Genomic DNA, 15,502 nt, shown 5'->3' with positions numbered 1-15,502 from the left:
TCTATAAACCTTTTATCATTGCTAACCCTACACAGACAAGGCCCCAACTGTTCAGATCGGTTCCCCTCAGCTTGGGCATACATGGTAAGTGGGCACACAGGGGTCCTCCTGCTGCTGGCTGGGCCTGCACAGGTCCAGCCTTGGCCTCTCTGAGGTTCCCCAGGCCTCACTGCCAGAGGGCCTGGGTGAGGAGCCCACTGAAGATGGGGGGGTCAATCCTCACCCACCATGGACCTGATGGTGAATGTGGGTGCTGGGGGAATTCTCTGGGGGCGGAAGCCAGCAAGATGCAGAGGCCTGCCCACAGGACTGAACGTGAAGGTTGCTTACTGGCTGTGTGTCCTGGGGACATCACCTCTCCTCTCCCAACCCTTATTTCTCTCTCCATATTGGGGGGATGCTGCTTAGCCGCCCATGCAGGGGTTCTCAAGGCTTCAGGCGCTCTCACTGAAGGCTCGGGATGACCTAATGATAGGGCTGGAACCTTACTGGCTCTATCCATCTCATTCCAGAGCCCTAGCGGATATGGCTGCAGGTACTGACCAGTTCCTGCACTCCATCGACCCGGGGCTGGCTGTGGAGGAGCAGGCCCCACACTAGCAGAGGGAGCTTGTCTGATCGAGAGGACTGGGCAGCAGCGTAAACTAGAGAAACAAGACAGGCCTGTCTGCTTGGATCAAAGGATGAGAAGTGACGAGTTCCCCAGATTCAAACTGTATGCACCACACAGGTGTGCATATAGGATCGGACACAGGAGTGATCAGACCATATACACAGATCTGTGTCTTCCTACTCTAGAGCCGACCCTCCTCTCAGCCAAGCCAATTCTTTGATCTTTCTTAGAAAGGTGTAGGGTGTCACACATTTGCCTTCTTGTCTCTGCCTTCATGCCTTTGCCCATGACACGTGCCCCAGACGCCTCCTGTCATCCCCATTATTACCACCTCCAGGAAGCCTTCCGTGTCCTACTAATTCGGCTAATTCACTTGATCGGTGCAGCCTTGGCTGTGGGCAGTGTGATTTCTATTATTTGCACTTGGTCCTGCAAACCTTGTCGGAGGTCTTCACCTTGCCACCTCTTCTCTTTTCGCACAGGCTGGACTCTAAAAATGCAATGACAACCACAAAGCCTGCCGTGGGGTGGGGGGCCCACAGGTCATAGCCTGTTCTGCTCTGGCAGCTGGGGGAACGTCCCTATCTGATTTGCGGTAGGACGCAGCGCTCCAGGATGGGCAGCACAGAAGAGCAGGGAATTTGGGAGGTGGCTGTGAAGCCCAGTGCTGTCCTGACCCTGGCCCTGCCCGGCTCTTGCTTCATGGGGCTGAGGATTTCCAGGCTGCTGTTGCAAACACCACTTCTATTATGTCAATTCCCTGCCCCAAAGCCTGACGTGCCCCCCTGCCTGAATGCCTTCAATTAAAGTAACTTCTAAGAAATAGGGTTCCATTTCTTGCCTTTCCCACAAAGTGGACCCCTATTCTGGCTCTGGGGTGACCCTCATCTGCCTTGGTTCAGGTCATTTTTTCTCTTGGAAAGCTCCGTTTGAGTCCTGCCCCTCTGAGGGGCAGGCACCTCCTCACACCTCTGGTTCTCGCTGTTTCTTCCCTCTTCCTGCTCCCCCACAACCCCCTCACCATGCTGTCATCAGGCTGTGCCCCGTGGGATGTGCTGGAGGCCAGGAGGACACTGGGCACATGATACCCACGCAGTGCTAAGGACCACTTGGCCCAGGAGGAGCCAACTGCGACCTTGCTCATCCTGCCCACCTTCTAAGAAGTGGGTTCTCTCCCTCCTGCGCTCACCATGGGATTGGTGATAGGGTGGGACGCCAGAGGGGGCCCAGTCCTCTCTCTCCGTCATTCCTATTCCTGGGCACACAGGCAGGAGGCAGCTTTTAAATATCATCCAGAAGGCCATTTACTATGATTAATATCCCATTTCCCCCGAAACAGTCCTTTGCTAAATTAGCCGGGGCCAGAGGGAATTCGTTGAGGAGCTGCGAGTCTCAACTTAACTTTCTGAATGCATTAAAAAAAAAACTTCAAAAACAAAACGCAGATCAATCAACACCCCTCCCCCAGCTGAAAACCCAAAGTCCATTTAAATTCAGCAGGTTTGCAGTTAATTATATTTTCGCACCTACGGTGGGAGTTACAGATGTATTTATAATGCATGTCTGCCCCCACCGGTGCCTCCTTGGGCCCTCCCCAGGGACTCTCCCCACCAGCCACCTCTTTCCCCAGAAACAAAGACCTATCTTTACACAGCTGCTATTTGGGTCCAGTTGTGTAAACTCTAGGTACCTTGCTTGAGTTTTAAGATTTATTTTAAAAGGAGACTTGAGAAAGAAGGGAGGTGAAGATTTCTTTAAGTTTTAAGTCAAAAAGAATATAAATTATTTAGACTTAAAACCCAAGGTAGGGGAATGCTACCCATGATCTAGCAGCTGGAAATGCTTATGCAAAAATGGGATTGTGGTCAGACACATAACGGAATTTCCTGACCATCCGGGAAGCCGTGCCCTGCATAGGCAAACTGGCCTGGTCATAAGCTGTCTAATCTTTCAGCCCTTCCAAATCTTTCAGAACATTTACGCAGGGCCTGGCTGGGCTCACAGTGATCTTTTCCCCAACCCAACAATAACAACAACAAAAATCTGAAGCTGAGTGTGGTGGTGCAGGTCTGTAATCCCAGTACTTGGGAGGTTGAGACAGGAGGATTGTGAATTGGAGGACAGCCTCAGCAACAGAGCCAGACTCAGCCACCTAGCAGGACCCTGTTTCTAAACAAGAAATAAAAAGGGCTGGAGGTGTATCTTGAAGGTAGAGCACCCTGGGTTCAGTTCCTAACACACACACACACACACACACACACACACACACACACACACTACACAATATCTGGGGATTGCTTAGGGCTGATGTAAGGAAACACATTATGACCTGTGGTACAACTGGAGAAATCCCAGTGGGGACAGGACAGGACAGACAGACAGACAAAACAGGGTTCCCAAACTGCAAAGAGGCCCAGAGAGGTGGGGAAGTGCTTTGCCTCTTGATTAAAAGGAGAAAGGCTGAGTGAGAGGCCGGACTCCTGGGTGGGGTTAGGGTGGCCCCTCCACCTCTCCTCTCCAGACTTGTCCCAGCCAACACCAAGTCCCTGGTACACCATGACGCCTTTCCCCAGGCCCTTGGGAAGGAAAGATGGTGCTGTCACAGTCCCTACGAGCTGGGGAGACCTGGGTCTGGAAGCGGAATAAGAAAATGCACCCCCAGCACACACACATTCGTACACGCATGTGTCATGTACAGGGGTGCCCACCTGGGGAGCGCACAGATGGCCCAGCTTTAGGACCTTCTGTGGGGACTCAGAAAATAAACACTTTGGTATATTCACAAAGCAGGACCAGCCTGCATGTTCATTTCATCTGAATACTTGCTAAATTGCCTTTCTACTGTGTGGGACTGAGTAGCTGGAAGAATCTGGAAGTGAGAAACACTGTAGCACTGGGAGGTCCACAGCTGTGGCCACGGGTCTCCCCAGCCATGTCCCGGGGCAGACACTGCAGGAGCATGCAGCTGCCCCACCTGGACTTGCACCCTTCCGCTGGTGCCCAGGAGCCCCTCAAAGCCCTCGCGGGCAGTGCATGGTCTGTCTGCTTAGAAATAAAATAATGCTTGGAGGAGAAACAAGGAACTTAATAGGATTTAAAAAACCACAGGACCCGATGGGGCTACAGATGGCGGAGGGGTCGGGAGGAGGGAACCAGGCCTGGGTTTATGGCGGAGAACGTGGCCTCAGGGAGGGCCAGGGAGCCGCAACACAGGCACTGTGTCCAACCTCATTAGCCCGCCCAGCGGGACTCCGCATCACACCAGTGCAGGGTGGAGGGGAAGGACGCCCCAAAGATGCTGTTAAATGTACTGGGGCCGGCAAAAGGCTGTAGGAACGCTGCTGAATGACTGGCCAGCACCAGCCTCTGGGCCAAGTGGAAACAGAGTGACTCGTGGGCTGTTGCACCTGCCGCAGTGGCCACTGCCTTCCTCGCCCTGCCCAGGGCCTTCCAAGAGCCCGGCTGAGACAGAAACAGCATTGAGAGGGAAAGAGATGTGGACAGAGAGCGAAACGTGCTCCCAGGTCTCCACACAGAGGCCCAGGGCACAAAACAGAGGCTGCAGTGGGCTTGTGCAGCCCCAGGCATTTCTGCACAACTTGGGGAGGGTAAGTGGGGCATAAAAGAGGTTTCTTCACCTTCTAGAAGCTTCCTTGGGAGTCTGTCTATAGTGGCTTACCACAACTACATTTCCAGGGCTCTCTTCATGGCTGGAGCTCAGGGTTGCTCCCCATTGACCCTCTCCAGCCTACCCCTGGCTCTGCAGACAGGTGAACAGCAAGACTTCTTGTGGCAAGCTCCGTCCCCCGCCTGCGTTCGCCTGGCTCCCTCCATGGGCTTGTGGAGCCCCAGGTTCGCAGCCTCCCTCCCCTGAGCCCAATGAAGACCTCTGCAGGAAGACCACTGGGCAGGGCAGAACCTGGGAGCCCTGCAGCGGCCTGTCCTCTCTCCAGCTACAGCCGAAGGGCCGTGTGGCTGGTGACTTCATCTGGCAGTGTTTCTAAACAACGCACCTGGACCTGCCACGGAGATGACCAGCTGTGTGTGTGTGTGTGTGTGTGTGTGTGTGAGAGAGAGAGAGAGAGAGAGAGAGAGAGAGAGAGAGAGAGAGAGAGACTATGGTGGTGGTGCTGCTCTGGCAGCCTGCTTTCAACCTTGCCTATGTCCTTTGGAAAGGCTCCCTAATGCCAGACCTGTCACCTTTGAGCCAGACCTTTGGGGATAGTGGATGGACTGTCAAGGCAATTTCCCAAAGGCCCAGCCTCTACTTTGCTTCTCATGTGGTTGGAGCTAATCTCACATCAGGAAATAATAATAATAATAAAAGAACTGAGCTCCCCAAGCAGCCCTGCCAGGTGGTGGCCTGTGAGCCATCCCTATCACAGACCTGGTCCCAGCAGTGACAAGGCGGCCCTCTGCTCACAGAGCTGCCCATGCGGGCCGAAGAGCGCAGGAGCAATTCTAGAAGCATGGAGTGTGGAATGAGAAGCTGGGCTGTTAGTGCCTGTGTGGTGCTGCGGCTTCCTCTGTGTGGGTGAGGTGGGGGAAGCCCTCCTTTCGCCCCCACCCAGGGTCCCCATGTTTCCTGGGCAGAAAGGAAGCCTCCATGCGCGGCTCACCTGCATCCCAGTGCACCTGGAGGAAGCTGCTGGAGGTCCTGGGGCACGTGTGATCTGTGTGCTGAGCTCTTTAGGAAGCCCTGTGGCCTGGAGCCAGGGTCTGGGAGCCGGGCTGGGGGCCCACCTCTGCTCGCTATGGGGCTTCTCCGTTCTTGCCCTGGCATCTTCCTTCTAGCTGCACTGAGCCGCCACTCTCCCTTCTCCTCCGCTTCCTCCCTCACTTCTCTCCTTTCCTCTCCTCTTCTCTTCTCCTCCAGTCCATCCCCCTCCATCCTCCTTTTTCGCAGGCTCCTTCCTGGCCTTCCATACTCTTCTCCTCTTCCCAGTTTCTTTAATCAGTTTTCTTGCTTTCCCTTGCTCTTCCATTCCCTTTTCCCCCAGAAGACGTATTTAATGGATATTAAATGATTTTAAACCAACTTCCTTAAAAAATAGCTCGGCGATAGTGCTGACTCAGGGCCATCTCACTGTTTAATATTGAATATGCAATTAATAGATAGATGTTTAGGTTTGGCTCTCTTTCCCCCCTTTCTACCACAGGAAGAATAAAAGGGCTGATTAATCGGGCTTGGGGCAAGTGTCAGCGGCAGGAGATGTATGGGAGAAAGGAGATGAGGTTAGCACCTTGGAGGCAGAGAGCGATTGCCCCCCGGTGATGCCGGAGAAGGGCTGCAGGCAGAGCTCGGCCAGGCCTCTGGGCAGAGGGGCTGCGCTCCAGTTGGCTCTGAGCAGGAGGCTGGGTTCCTCACTTCTCCCTCTGGTGGGGACCTTCCCTCCTCCAGGGAAGTGCCCTCCACAGGCATTGCCCCCCTGAGGCCCCTGGCTGTAACTGATTAAAGAAGCTGGTAAGCTTCTGGGGGGCAGAGGGTGATGGAGGGAGTCCCTAGTGCCTGGCTGGACTACTGGTGAGGAGAGCCACAAGGCCCTGGCCAGGGATGGTGGGTGCTTTCTTTGTCTTCTCCCCTCCTTTTCTTTACTTTTTCTTTTCTTTTTAGTACTAGGGATTGGAACCAGGGCATTTTATATCTGAGCTATACCCCAGCCCTATTTTTTTAAAGGGCCCCACTGAGTTGCTGAGGTTTCGCTAAATTGCTGAGGCTGGCCTCAAACCTATGATCCTCCTGTCTCAGCCTGCCAAGTACGGGGATTACAGGCAAACACCATCATGCTCAACTCCTAATATTTTCTTATAAAATAACAGAGTATTTGGATCCTACCTGGGGCTGAGGGTGGGACACGGCTCTGCCCAGGCTGTGCCTGGGTTACCTAGGGGTGAGACCAGAGCGAGAAGTTCAGCCACAGAGGCACTGCGGCTCCAGGGAGGCTGTTGCCTGGGGACAGAGCTGCCCCTGGCTGGCAGTTCCTTAGCGGACTCTCCCATGCTGAAGCGCAGCTGCCTCACGTCAGGCTCCACACCGCGGGCCAGCAAGTGTTAGTGAGGCCGAGTGCTTTGCTGTCCCCTCCAGACATCTGTGTGCCTGCTTGGATCTAGTCTTCTGACTGTTACCTCCAAGCGGCTTTGTGTCCCCACATCACTGCAGATGCGCCCCTCTGTCCTGAATCCTCCAAGGGCCTAGTTGGAATCTTTCTGTTGCTTACCTCCTGGCCATGCACCCATTCACTATGAAAATCCTAGCACAGTAGGGCTTTCTTGACAAACACACATTTTGGGGTGTTCAAGAGGGGGCGGAAGAATGGCCCAAATGGAAGACTTGTTTCCTCAGAGATGCTAGGACACAGTAGGTAGCAGACCCCCATTTCCCGTCACCTCTTTCAACTTTGCATGGTGGTCACCAGGTCCCAGGGGGTGGGAGGAGGAGGCAGGAAATCGCTGCACTGGGACAGGGGGAGGGGGAGAGAAGGGAGGGGCAGAGACAAGTGGGCCCTCACGTGAAGGGGGCTGGCGCAGGCAGCTACTACCTCCTCGGCTCTCGCTGTCCGCGGGCTTCACCTGGATCGGCCGGTTCATCTGCAACAGAGCACAGGGGAGAGTGTTACAGTGGGGCCTGGGGGAGAAGGGACAGACACCCCGCACCCACAGGTGCACCGGGGCAAGTGCACAAACCACATCCACAGACACACACAGGCCGCACAGCAGAGGCAGGCAGGTCCTTCCAAAGCTCTGCCCATCTCCCTTCAGCAGCAGCATACTGCCCCCCTTATTTCAGGGGGTGTCTCTGGGTTTGAGACCCTGTGGGGCTCCACTTCCTACTTTGATCACTCTTCCACACAGTCTGAAGTTGATGGAATGCCTATCCATGCCCTTACACTCACGAAGCCCTGTGGCCCAGCCCTGGGTCACTTAAGATATCTGGCTCTGCCAAAACCAGATGGCTTCTGTCTGTGGCCAGACCCCACCCAGGCCAGGCCATGGCATTCATTGCACTTCATCTCTTCCTCTGCTGAACCCGAGCTCGAGGCTGGGGCTCCCCAGTGCATCCGGGGAGGTCCCCCAGGGTTTGTGTGCGGGGGGGGGCACAGCCACTTGTCTCCCATGGTGTTCAGGTGCCAGGACACAGGGCACCTCCTCACTCCAGGCTTGCAGAGCCAGCCTCTTGGGGATCCGCGTCAATGCCCCATTCCGGCCACTAGGGGTCTCCGAACTCCAAGCATCCAGGCTCTCCAACCCTGAGTTCCCACTGTACTTTAGACAATAAAAATGATAAAATCTCGACACTGTGTTGTACTCTATGTTGTGGCCAGTGCTTCTGCCTGTCATGTCCCTCCCAGACCCCTTACTCAATTTGCATTTCTCACACAAACAGACCGTGAGAGGTGGGGTGGGGGCAGCCAAAACAACCCCATTTTAGAGATGGGGAAGCCGAGGCCGAGAGAAGGTCTTGTGCTTTCCCTAGCCACTGGCGGCAGGGCCGGGCTGGGAGCCTGGTCTGCCAGGGCTATTTCTGTGCTTCCTACCTGGCACCTTGAGACGCCCCTCCTGTCCAGGGGCTGGACCAGCCAGTCACAAGCTGTCTTTTGCCTTCCGGTCTAGGATTCCGAGTTTTGGCTGTGTGGAGATAACTGCTGGTGGCGGGGGCCGGGGAGTGAGTGTGCCCATGACTCAGCAAGGTGAAGCCAAGGCCGAGCGAAGGGCAGAACCGTGGAAAGAAAGGACAGAGGCAGGAGGCAGGACACAGAGCAGACGGGGGAGGAGGCACAGGGGCCAGGCTGGCTCCCGGCTCCAGGAGGGGCCAGGGTGTCACTGTTAGCCACCAGGTTCCCACCTGATATCCCTCATGGGATTGACAAAAATAAAGGTGCTTTATGTCAGCTCTGCTGTCAGGGGAAATTGTCCTGCTATGGCAAACTAGTCACAGGAAAGAAAAAATGGCATGGTAGCAATGTTTCTGGCTTCCCGACTTGACAGAGGGTCTAGAAGGCTGGTCGGGCATCTGCCATGACAGGGGTTCCAGGAGGGAGCCAGGTTGCTCCTGTTTGACTTTTGGAACTCAGCACCCCATGCTTCCTATCTCTGGGGGAGATCCCTTTCTCCTTGTCTTCCCTCAAACCTGCAATATTCTTCTACCCCGGGAAGGCCTTGATGTCTGACCTGGATGCAGTTTGGGGCATTGTATGCTATTGCACATATTTCGGCAGCCTTCTCGCTGACGTAAGTTTACAGTTTCTGAAGAAGGGACTGTGATCTCCATCTGGCCAGCGAGGAAACCTGACTAGGATTCAGCCAGGAGGGGCAGGTGCAGAGCAAACAGTGCCATGGCTATTGGCCCTCTGGTGTTCGCCCTCAGTGACCCCAGCTGTGTGGGAGGAGGGGCCAAAGGAGAAGTGCAGGAAATATCCATGTGATGGGGCAGTTCAAGCCTGGTGCTTTGGACCATCAAGTTGAATACGACCTCTTCAGCCTGCACTCTGGTCCCACCTCCTCTGTACCACTCCCACCCACAGAGTCACATCCTCTTACCCCAAGCTCATTTCCTGGGCCTGTATATTCTCTTGCACCCCCAGCCTCTTCTTGACATTCTATTTATACTTTGTTTTTGCTTTTGTTTTGTTTCGGGTATGAGAGATTTAACCCAGGGGGCTTCTACCTTTCAGCTACACCTTCGGTCTTTTTTTTTTTTTTTTTTTTTTTTTTTGTACTAGGTATTGAACTCAGGGGCATTCCACCTCCAAGCTATATCCCAGCCCTTTTTATTTTATTATTTGGAAACAAGGTCTCACTAAATTGCTGAAGCTGGTTTTGAAATTGTGATTTTTCTGTCTCAGCCTCCCAAGTACTGGTATTATAATCGTGTGCCCCCATGCCTGGCGCCTGCAGTCGTTTTAAAAATTATATACACATTTTTGAAACAGGGTCTTACTAAGTTGCTGGGGCTGGCATCAAACCTGTGATCTTCCTGTCTCCACCTCCTGTAATCCCTGGGGTTCTCTTCATTCTTTGAGCCTAGTCAACAAGGTCCATGTTATGGACTGAGTTGTGTCCCTCCAAATTTATGTTATGGCTATAACCCCCAATGTAAGTTACTATATTTGAAAATAGGACCTTTAAGGACATAACTAAGGTTAAATGAAGTTATAAGGATAGAGCCCTAATCCCACATGACTGATCATCCTTATAAGAAAACGAAGAGACACCAGGAGCACATGCGCACAGAGAAGGCCACGTGAGGACACCGTGAGGCTGCAGGAGAAAGCTCCCACAGCCAACCCTGCCCACCTTGGTCTTGGAGTTCCAGCCGCCACACGTATTAGAACTACAGTTTGGTTGTTATCTCATCTAGCTTTAGCAGCCTGGCTGGTACCCCAAGGAGAAGGAGGCTACAGGGAATCTGCCTTTTTCATGTAGGAGGCACGCACAAGGCTGGAAATTAACTTTCAGAGGGAACTGAGGCCAGGTCCCTCTGTCCTGGATGCCTGTGCCCTGTGCTCCTGACTTGAGCCTGGCATGTGCCCTTCTGAGCCCTCCCTGCTCCTGTCAGCTCTGGAATGCACAGCCAGCCCTCCTCCGTGGCTGGGTGCTGGCCTCCGTTCCTCCCCCACACACCCTCTGCTCCTCTGTGGAGCAGTTTCACTGTGGGCTTCCTGACGTGAAGAGTTCCTTCTGTGTGAGTTTCACTGTGGGCTTCCTGACGGTGGGGCTCTGGGGTCTCGCCCGGCCTCCCATCTGCCTGCAGCCATGGGCTGGGCACCCACAGGTGCTCCGGGCAGACTGGCGGAGAGAACTGATGTGGTTGCCATGGCTTCTGTGCTCCTGGGGAGATTTCTCATGTCCCATTATGCACTGAGGGTAGTCAATGTCCAGACAGCCTTCGCAGAGTTGTCAGAGGTGCTGAGTTCGATGGCCAGATAAAATAGAGCCCTGTAAGCCAGGCGTGGTGGCGCACACTTGTAATCCCAGCATTTGGGAGGCTGAGACCAGAGGATCGCGGTTCTCAGACAGCCTCAGCTACTTAGTGAGGCTCACCACAACTTAGTGAGACCCTGTTTCAAAATAAAGAATAAAAGATAGGGCAGGGGGTGTAGCTCGGAGGAAAATACCCCTGGGTTCCATCCCCAGACCTGCAAAAAAGAAAAAAATACAGCCCTGTGCTTTCTTAATTCTCAGCAGAAATAGTTAACCTCCGGCAGGAGGCTTTCTCAGCTGGAGCAGGCGCAGCACAGGCACGGAGTGAGAACTCCCTCCCAGGTTCCCACCTTGCCCCGGCCCAGCCTTGCCAAGCCCTGGTTCTGCTCCGCAGAGGGAGGCACGGATGGATGGAGCTGGCCTAGGGATAGGAATCTGGGTGCTGCTGCAGAGATGGAAGAGAAGACAAGACAGAGTTGAGGCCACAGGAGGGACAGGCCAGGAGGACGCCAGAGAGGAAGAGGGAGGGAGAGTGGAGGAGCAGAGAGTGAGAAGAGCGAGGAAGGAGGAGAGGAAGACCAGGGACAGGTGTCACCTCCCTGCCCTGCTTGTAACTTGGCTCCTTATTTCCTGGCTGTGTGTCAGGGCCTCTTGTCTTTCCTCTGTCTTCTGTTCCCTGTCCAGCCATTCCTCCCAACAGCGCTCTGTCCTAGGAAGGCCTGGGCTGTGGCTGTGCTGGCTGGAGCCTGCTCCGCCTCTTTCTGAGATGTCGTCAGCATTCCCATGGCAGTCCCACGGCAGGCATTCTGGGTCCTCCTTCCTGTCTGAAGAGTTTGCCCAACCAGGGCTGCCTTTCCTGGGTCAGGAGTCCTGGGGTGGGGTCTGTCTTCTGAGGACAGGACACCACTTGCAAACAGTGCTCTCCTTCTAGCCAGCGCACCCCTCCAGAGGAGCAAGTGGTCTGGTCCAAGATTTGGGGCTGTCTCTGCTACCCCTGCGGGAGAGGGTGAACAGCAGGGAGGGCTCTGCTGCCCTCCCCCTCCCCAGCCCTCTGCCACTTTTTGCATCAACACATATCCATGCATTCAACAAGACATTCCATTAATTTCTTCATCATCATAACTTAAGCTGGGACATACCCTTTAAATATTCATTCAGCTATGAAAACTGGGCATTAAAATTTTAATAATGTCAAGCTCATTTGAACCAGGCTCCTTGGGGACGATTACGATACAATTAGAATAAATACGATGATTGAGCCGGTCGAAAGGCTTCACCTGTCCAGCGTGGCTCCTTGAGTAGGGAGAGGCCTGTGGCTGGTGGGCAGATAGACTGGCAGACAGGCCAGGCTATTTCTTGACTCCTTCTCCCCCGCCCACACCCCTCTCCCCTGTGTCCTCTCTGCTCTGGGCAGCAGAGTCTGCTCCCTGGTCTCTGCGGGTCTCTGCTGCCTGACCCTAAAGAACCAGGGCACAGTACATCATGCCCCTGTTGGAAGATGGCTCTGATTAACCCCATCCTTTCTGGTTACTCCTTTCCTCCTGGTACAATCTGGGCTGTGCTCACTGGGTGTGTGTGAGAGTTGTTTTCCTGTACGTGTGTGCTTCCTCTCCCCTACCTAACAAGGGGCTCTGCAAAGCTGGAGTGAGCAGCCCACCAGAGCAGAACCAGCCTGTGCTGGGGTACCCCAGGGGCTCCCGGGCATCCAAATATGTTCTGCCACCAAAGGAAGGGACTGTGCCTTTCTGATGCAACTTCTTTCTAAGGGCTGGAGTGGGGAGTTGGGTCTGGGCTTCCCTCCATTGCTCGCTGCCTGCCACCTGCCTCCGGTGCTGGAGAGGGCCCCAGGGGCATCCATTTGTGTCTCACGTGGCTTGATCTCCCTCTAGACGGCCTTTGCTGCCCACAGGATCACCTGTCCTGCCAAGAGCTGGTCCCTGCAGACCCAGCCTCAGGACTGAGCTTGCCTGGGTCACGTGTGCAGGCACATGTAAGTATAAACACATGCTTGATTAGTGCTGCGTGACATCACAGACATCCTAAAATAATTCACTTTGGCTGAGAGGGATTAGGATGAGAGGAGATTGTGAAGGAAATGCATGAGGGCAGTGCCTGCTGCATGGCAGGCTCTCAACACAGGTCATCGCCCCTGGGTCCCAATCTGTGACCAGCGAGGCCTGGGGAAGGGATGAATGGTGGGATGGCAGTCGAGGCCGCTGTGTGGCTCCAGGGGGTGACCAGAGTGCTCTCTGGGGGGCTGCTGAGCCCCAGGTGTAATTCCAGAATGAGTGTGCAAACCTTACAGCAGAAGTCCTGTCTGGCTCCTTTGGGATGTGTGAGGACCTGGATATACTGTGTTCCAGGTTCACCAGAAGGACTCATTTCCCCTCAAGCCCGAAATGCTCCTGGAGACCCCCAGAATCTTGTCTTGCCCAAGCCTGCAGCCCTCACTCAAGTGGAGCTCTGGCTCCCTGTTGCTGAGCAGCTCCCGAGCAGGGGCGGTGCTGCCCTCTCACTCCTGGACACACGAGTGGAGCTGGCGCCAGTTTCTCACCCACACCTGTTGTTTGGGGGCAACTTCAGTTCTTAACCTCCCAGGGAACTCAGGCTTCATGCTTTGGCCTCTTCTCCCCGGCACACATGACAGTCATGGAAATGAAATGGGCAAGCAGCAGGTTCTGCATGCTGGGGCTCACTGGGGCAACTGAGTCCTGACCCCAGTACCTCACAGCTCTGGCAAAAGACACATAACTTACAGAGTCCTTTGTTCAAAGAGCAAGAAAGTAGTGTCATTGAAATACTGAAACATAAATTGTCCTTTCTTCCATAGTCTCTTGCCTTCCATTCATCCTGTTTGTGTGTGTGTGTGTGTGTGTGTGTGTGTTTTAATTTGCGACTTGATATTGTTTTAAGTAAAAGAAAATATAAATTTTAATTATTAGCATGAATTTCGCCATTCATCTTTATTTTATGTAATGCTAATTTTACATGCAAATTTCAGTGCACTTTCTCTTGAATACAGAATCACTGAAATGATACAATCCCTATTTCATGGCTGATGTCTGCAGAGTATCTTGAGGTGGTCCAGAGCTGAACGTAAGGCAGACTTAGGAAGACTGAAAGAGATGGTTCCCCAGACAGAGACCAGTCCCAAGGGATGACTCCCTTAGACATGGGAGCCCTCGCAGGCAGCCTAGAGCTCGGGCCTGAGAACTGCCAGGAGGGTGGGGATGCTGGCATGGACACGTGTCATGGCCCAGCTGGGGGTGGGCCCTGGCAGGTCCATCCAGACATCACCCCAAGCCACCTTGGGCAGGCAATCCTTAAGGGCATTTCAAAGTGGCCAGGGCTATGCTGGGTACCTGGGCGAGAGGCATGGTCTGCTGAGACCTGACCTCGGTCGCAGGCCAGCCATGCCTCAGTGCTGCCAGCCTGGGCTACAACACGGGGACTGAGCCCGGTCCCAATCCCCCTCACTTGTGCTTGGACCACTGCTTGTGGGCACTGAGGATAGTACGATTGCAGCAGGGGCCCAGGATGCATGCAGGTCCACAGGTGGAAGGAGGTAAAACTCTGTGAAAACTCCAGGCCCCTGTCCCAGGCCCCTTTGTCCTATGACTTCACTTACAAAACACAAATTCAAATGGTGACAACCAAACACTGAACCCCAAGCATGAGGGTGCTACTCAACACTGTATCTTTTAATGATAAAATTCAGGCAATTTTGAAAGGATAGGCTGGGAATTTCTAGCTGTTGGCATAAAAGGCTGGTGATGGGGGAGCAATCAGCCTGCCATGGAATGTGCTCTCAGGAGCAGGAGTGGGTGGCTCTCCAGGCTGTCCTCCCCCAGAATGCGGCCTTCATAGCAGTTAGCAAATTGCAATTGACTAACTAATGACAAAATTATTTGTATAAAGCTCCAGGAGAGCAGAGTGTGAATCACATGGTTCTTAGATTCCCAGGGCTATACTTAGTAGGCTCTCAGCAATGCTGAAGGAAAGAATGAGCCCTTGCCTGAGGGGTCCCACCATCCCCTAGCAGGAAGGATTGCAGGGAAGGGCAGATGCAATGCACATTAGTTGTAGCTTGTTGTAAATATATTAGTACTTTAATTACCTCCTTAATAAATTGCATATAGTTCATTCCATAGAGAGAGGCTAGAGATTCAAGGAATCTTGTCTTGTCATTGTAAAATTCTGACTCATAGATGCCCAGGCAGTCATCACAGAGTGGCATCTGGGTGTCCCCTGCCATGGTCCAGACACTGAGGCGCACACCATCAGGCCAATTGGCAACACCCCTCCTGGGAGCCAGGGGCAGCCCCCAAGGCTACTCCTGCCCTCTTTTCTGCTGGCTACTCTTACGCCTCTTACAGATCTGTCCCCCTCTTCTCCTTGTGATGGAAATGAAGTGCCCTTGCACACTCCCCGTCACTTCCTTCAACACCTTGCTGCAGTACATGGACCATCATGGGCCCAGATTTGTGCATTGATTTATGTCTGTCTTCACTCTGCGAGGGAAGGCCCCAGCCCATTTGGTTCCCAATGCACACCCAGAACCCAGCATGCTCTAGGCACAAGGCGGAGGTTAAAAAAGTATAAATGGGTGACTCCATCCTCCACTGTTCCTATCACTTCCCTTGACCCCGCCTTCCTCAGCTGCGCCCTTTGGCAGGGGTGCCCAAAGGCCAGAAGTGGGTCACCTGCTGGACAGTCTTGTTTCCAGCCCAAAGAGAAAGGCCCTTTAATCCTCCTTCTCCAGCATCGTGTCTTGTTGTACCTTCGGATTAGGAAGGGTTTATTGAAGCAGCGATCATCGTTCAGAGAGACAGCCAGTGAGCACCAACCAGACAGAAGAACGGGGGTTATTGTTAAAATATGCAAATCCAGAGCCCATTGAAATGCAAACCCTCCAGATAAGATTTTTTAATAAATCTAGCTTCCGTTCCCACTCCCCGCTTGAGGAGG

At 53.7% G+C, this 15,502-nt stretch overlaps 1 protein-coding gene across 50 annotated transcripts in view; it reads right to left on the bottom strand.

The window, feature by feature from the left end:
* The window catches only part of CELF4 (CUGBP Elav-like family member 4), a gene marked incomplete at both ends in the record, with an annotated part of 282,956 nt that overhangs the window by 55,860 nt on the left and 211,594 nt on the right, over positions 1–15,502 (bottom strand). For 26 of the 50 annotated variants that reach the window (XM_080714363.1, XM_080714333.1, XM_080714364.1 and 23 more), the window contains one exon: positions 7,123–7,201. In XM_080714363.1, coding sequence (XP_080570489.1) covers positions 7,123–7,201 — 79 coding nt within the window. The remainder of the gene's footprint in view (positions 1–7,122; positions 7,202–15,502) is intronic. The other 24 variants (XM_080714324.1, XM_080714340.1, XM_080714326.1 and 21 more) reach the window with 2 other exon arrangements.

The sequence above is a fragment of the Muscardinus avellanarius genome, assembly GCF_963383645.1.
Source record: "Muscardinus avellanarius genome assembly, chromosome: 17".
Lineage (NCBI taxonomy): Eukaryota > Metazoa > Chordata > Mammalia > Rodentia > Gliridae > Muscardinus > Muscardinus avellanarius.
The sequence above is the reverse complement of the archived record's forward strand: the minus strand, read 5'-3'. Positions and strand labels throughout refer to the sequence as shown.